The following is a 6,000-nucleotide window of genomic DNA, read 5'->3' as shown; positions in this document are numbered from 1 at the left end:
TGTGTGTGTGTGTGTGTGTGTGTAAGGGACTCTATAATGTCTGGGTGTGAGTTTACTGACTTTTTCTGTTTGTGTGATCTCGTTGTTAGTATATATAAGTGGGGGGGTGTAGGGGGCACAGCCCCCCACATGGGGGGTACAGGGGGGCCTCCCCCCCAGCTTATTTGTAGTGTAGGTTTGTGGATGTGTGGTGTTATATTTTTATGTGGGGTTTTTTTGTAGTGTCAGTATTGTGGTGTATGTGTGGTGTGGTGTATGCTGTGTGTTCGGGATTTGAAGTTTCGTGGTTTTGGGCTGTCGGTGTTTTGTGGATTTGACATTATGGTCTCGAGATACTGAAATTTGAGATTTCAGTATTTTGAGATTATAAAGTGGAATTTTATATATATATATATATATATATATATATATATATATATATATATACTCACACACATACACACACATAAAACTAACTTCATGGTCACACAACTGCAGAGAAAGAGAAACACCATGAAAGGGTAAAACAAGTATCACCCAACTATGACCTCACATAAGTATTCTGGGACTTGTTTATTTGGGGGGCTGTAGTTGGGAAGATAGAAATAAAGGAGTCACCATTCATCGAAAGGTAGACTCATTTCCTGGCTATAACCTGTGTACCATTTGACTTATGGATATGCAGCATTTCCAATAAAGCAGTGTCAAAGATTGCCTCGTATGCAAGGCAGAGATCCCCTCTGAGTAGTCTGTATGACACAGAATAAAGTGACAGTGATTTCAGACGATCCCCATAAGACAGATGCTGAAGACCTTGAATTTTTTTTGTGAGGAACCTTTGTGGTTTCTCCATTTGCTGCAGGTGCTTGGAAAGGTATATACCAAAAGGGGCATTGTACTCAGCTATTGGCCTAATGAGGGAAGAGTACAGGGTGCATACTTAAGGTGCTTCTGTTGATGGGGTAGTTAGCAGGAACATCACTCTTACCAAAAGAGATGATAACACAATTTTTTTTGCATTGAGTTTGAGGCCATGACTTTGGCACCAGTCATTTGTTTGTCAGACCCCCTTGTAGGATGTTGACATCATTTGGAGATTCTATGACTGCTCTTAGTTTGCAGTCATCAGCAAACTTTGTCAGCCACAGACTTTTAATTTTTGCTTGTACTTCTGAGAAATAGATTCCAAACATTAGAGGTCCCAGGAATGATCCCTGTGTAACATCACAGGTTACAGGTCTGCTGTTGGAGGTGGATTCCCCTATTTTGACTATATGACTTCTATCAGTGAGCCAGTTAGCAATACAATGATATAAGGGATGATACCTAGTTGGGTGAGTTTGTCAATGATGCCTGAGTGGGGGCTAGTGTCAAATGCCTTGGCTAAGTCCATGTAGGCTGTATGCAAAGATTTCCCCTAGTCCAGGGCCTTGGTGACTGTTTCAGAGAAGTCCACTAGGTTTAACATGCATGATCTCCCTTTGACAAATCCAAACTGAGTAGGGTCAAGTATTTGGAGATTATCTATATCTTTGCTTGATAAAGTCCATGATGATTTATTCCATGGCCTTACAGATAAGGCTAGTCAGACTTATAGGTCTATAGTTCCTGGTGTCAGTGGAAACACCACCTTCATGCAAGGGAACAACAGTGGCCATTTTCAATTCAGCTGGGACAAAGCTGGTGCTTACACTATGATTGTAAAGAGTAGCCAATGGTGCTGCTAATTGATATTGGATGCAGCCTGGGATGTTATCATGTCCCATAGATGTTGTGTTTTTGGCCTTACAGAGGGCATTTATGACCTGCTTTTTAGAGATACAAGGTAGGAGACAGGTGATAGGAATGTCATGGGGTACGTGTTATGAGGATAGGGGAGTGAAGTTTTCACAGAACCTGTCGGCCAACAGATTAGCTATGTCCACAGGCTCAATATATGTGGTATCATTAACTACCAGTTCGGCACAAATCTGGGCCTTTCCTTTTAGGTTACAGATGCAAATATAGAACGCTTTGTGGTTCTTCTTTGTTGAAGAAGCTAATTTGAATGTGTAGTTTGTTTTGGAGAACTTCACAAGAAGTCCTATTTGCTTATTTAAGCTGAGGAGGGAGTGTTTCCCATTTAGGAGGGTTCAATCCCTCTTACTCTTAGATAGCAATTTCTTACTCTTATTGTAAAGCCTGTTAATGGCAGTTGTATACCAGGCAGGTTTGCTCTTCATTGAGGAGCTTGTTTTGGTCCTATCTGGTATGGTAGAGTCAATGTGGTTATACGGGTGCTTGTATAAAGCACTGGTGTAGAACTTGGCATAGTTGTCAGCTCCATTACAGAGGTGCAGTTGTGCACTGAAGCTATTTATACCATCTCATAAGAGGTTATAATCTGCTTTGGAAAAGTTTTTTTAGTTTAGCTGCTGCTGAGGGGGCGGTCAGGTGTGATAGTTACTTTAAATGAGACCGATTTGTGGTCAGATGTCACCAGGGAGGACCTCACAGTGGGGGTCGTACATTGGTCCCCCATAATGGTAAGCACCAGATCGATGATGTTAACATCCCTTGTGGGGGTGTCAATCAGCTGTTCCAGGGCATCAGAGTTAATGAAGTCAAGGAACCTTTGGGCAGATGAGTTTGAGCACGGGTAATTTACCCAGTCAATGGATGGGTAGTTAAAGTCACCCAAAACCATTGTGTTTGGACGTATCTTGATAGACTCAAGTAGATCCAAATAGGCAGACTGGGTGTCCTGATTCATTGAGGGGGTCCTGTAGCTTGCAATGACTTGAATAGGTGTCCTACCAACAGTTAATTGCACCTGAAGTGTCTCTATGGAATCATATGGTTTAACCAATCTGGAGGTGTATTTATCTTTAATGAATATTGATACACCACCTCCTTTAGTTTTTATGCCTTCAGTTTGATGTCTGAATGTGGGGACTGAGGTGCACACCGGTATGGCTGGGGTGCTCGCCACAGCCTTGAACCAGGTCTCCATGACTGTACAATAGTCTGCTTCTTCCAAGGTGAGGACAGGTTCCAGTGAGTGCAGTTTTGTGTTGAGACTCCTAGCATTTAGAAGCATAACCCTGAGGTTGTTATTAGATGGACTTTTTATGTTGGGAATTTTGTCCTTGAGACACTATTAAAAAAGGCACTATGGGGGTGGCAAGTGCCTTAGTCAGTAGCCGAAATCCCAGGGGTGACAGATGAAGACCATCTCTGTCAAAGCACTGAGGTCTGTTGATCATGTCAGATATTAGATCCACTTAGAATGACACCGGAAACTAAGCCAATTACTGAAGTCAATCATTTTCTGTTTGTGTTGAGGCATCATCCTACGTGAAGGTAAAATGCTGCTTAAGGCTAGGGGCATACTGCCTGTTACACATAGTCCAAGGCCTCAATCATGTCTCTCTTCATATAGTCTAGAGAGGTACGTCTCAAGTCATTCACACCAACATGGACTATGGTAGAGTCATAGCAGTATCTGTTATTGAGAGACTTGTGTGCATGTGTGATTTGGCATATCCTGGCACCTGACAGACAGCTGACCATGACCTTTTCCTTATCTAGCCTGGTGAGAGGGACATCAGTGTATCTCACAATGGACTCACCTATGAGTAATATGTTGGAGTTTGTGTTTTACCTTAAGGGTTTAACCTGTGAGCTATTATGTGCAATGTGTTCTGTAGAAGAGGTATTATGTGTAACATACTTGTGTTTGTGCTTGGGAGGTCTCTGGTGTTTAGCTATGTTTCTGATGAGGACCTCCACATATGTAGGTATATGTGATGTGGGTTTGGGTGGAGTAGGAGGTGAGATGTGCATGCTGGCAACCCACTCATTGTCATATGTACTGACTGGTGTGTGAGAGAGCATGGATTCATGGTTCTTAATATAGTTGCATTTCTCACACATTGTGTTTGTATGGACTAATTCCGTCCTTCTTCTCCACAAAAAGGTTATATGTTTGACTCACAGATTGCTGGCAAGATCAGTGTCTCACATTAGCAGTTACTATAATCCAGAAGTTATAAAATATATTATCATAGTTATGGCAAATTTGTAATAATGTAAAATGATTAGTTAACAAAGTTCCAAAATTCCAGCATCAAGAAAGAAAGCGGGCATTACAGTAATACAATGTGATCATGATTACTATGTGATTTGTGTAATATGGACTTGCAACACTTTCTGCTAAATTTTGTGAAGGGGCAAGGGTTCCCTTTAACCCCATCCAAACAACATTTTATTTATTGCTATACATGGGTGGTGGGGTGTAAGGGGGGGCACTCAGCTACAGCCCCCGTTGCAAAGCCTAAAAGTCAACAGCATCACCACACAAACTAACACACTGTTGTGGTAAAATCTTGTTATTCACAAGACACATTTACACAAGTTCACTGTGCCATCAAATGATATTACACTTTCACCAAATCAGTTTGGGGCTTAGAAACGTGTCTGAAAATGCTTACTTATGTATATGGTATTGTTGCATGCTTAGGGCAAAGTGAAGGAGAACTTTCAATGTAAACAGATGAAAAAGTGATTTGAAGTACTTTTGTTCTTTAAAAGAAAGAGTGTACAACTGAGAATGAATAAACAAGACAAGTAAGAACGTGACGTGAGAGCGCACTGAGCTCTGTGTGGGTCGTGTTCGAACTGCAAAGGAGCAGGATGAGATGAGCATGTTTTCCTAGTATGACTGCGTCTGGGTTTATATGACTATTCACATACATATGCCCTCATCATCCATGCAGAATGTGTTCTAGCAAATGCCAAGATTGTCAAGGCCATATGGAAAACAAACTCCCTTCTACTAGCTGCTGGATGCTGTCCAGTAATAAAACACCCATAACTGTCGGTTTACAGCGTACGGTTTGGAGGCTTTCGTTGCTTTTTGTCTTCATATGGCTATACAGGTCAGTAACAAAGAACTGCCCCTACCCTAGGTTTTGGAATAGGAAACCCACAATACTCTAGTGTTTTTTGTTTACCCAATGCCAAGCCAATGCTTGCAGCAGTGGTATGATACTTGGCATGCTAATTTACTTACTTAAATGACATCCATGCATTATAGATAGGAAAATATACCTCTTCAGGAGGTATTTAATGCTTAAAGTAGATATGTGTACTCTGTGTCTGACATACAAAGAACTAGATCCCCTTACATAATCACAGTCCCTTGAACAGAAATGACGCATTGATTTACACTAGAATCTGTAGCCAACTTAATTCTGATATTAAAGTGTTCACATGCTGGAGACAGTACTATGTGCCTGTTGCTCAACAGCAATAAAAAAAATGCAGAGATAGTCTGTCCTTTTCTCATTTCATCCAATTTAACCCTGTTAGAACCTCTGACACTTGGAAGGGAATTACTGACTCAAAAGCATAGCACAGGTTATTCATCTGCACCACAGGCTGTGCCTGGACAAATAGCCCCACATGTTATGAAGGACAATGCAGGAGATAGGGAAGACTGAGTGGGCTTTCTCAGGTTTATTCTATGGGGGAGAATGTCTTAGGAATCTTTACTGCTTATTCACCACCTTCTGGGGATTATATACCCAATGGATGCCCAATAATAGAAGCATGCACATGCTAGCACTTATGTACATGTGGGCTTCACACACTAATTATCAAGGTATGAAAAATAGCAGAGGAAAACACTGCTAACTACAGTCTGATGCCTGTTGGTCTCCAGTCATTCACTTTCGCCTCACCCTTTGAACAGCACCAATATGTAGCTTCTGGGACTGGTACTGACGGACTGTAGCCAGGCAAAGCATAATCCTGCAGGTTACTGTGGTAAGTGAGCATAAAACCAACAAAAATATAGTTAATGGTTCTCTGCTTCCTTCACTTCGACATACCTGTTGACACTGAAGTTCTCAAATCCAAAAATGTCCAGTAGACCAATGGAGCGCCTCACAAATTTAAGTTCATGAGAAGGAGGTTTGTAAATCGCAGCATTAATTTTATCCACAATCCAAACAAATAGCCTTCCATAGATTCCCTGTA

The 6,000-nt window shown here is 41.4% G+C and overlaps 1 protein-coding gene across 1 annotated transcript in view; it reads right to left on the bottom strand.

Annotated features, from left to right (window-relative positions):
- The window catches only part of MYO7A (myosin VIIA), a 1,588,820-nt gene that overhangs the window by 1,113,211 nt on the left and 469,609 nt on the right, over positions 1-6,000 (bottom strand). Inside the window, exon 12 of the mRNA XM_044073349.1 lies at positions 5,853-5,995. Coding sequence (XP_043929284.1) covers positions 5,853-5,995 — 143 coding nt within the window. The remainder of the gene's footprint in view (positions 1-5,852; positions 5,996-6,000) is intronic.

The sequence above is a fragment of the Protopterus annectens genome, chromosome 5.part1, assembly GCF_019279795.1.
Source record: "Protopterus annectens isolate FY-2018-M chromosome 5.part1, PAN1.0, whole genome shotgun sequence".
NCBI lineage: Eukaryota > Metazoa > Chordata > Ceratodontiformes > Protopteridae > Protopterus > Protopterus annectens.
The sequence above is the reverse complement of the archived record's forward strand: the minus strand, read 5'-3'. Positions and strand labels throughout refer to the sequence as shown.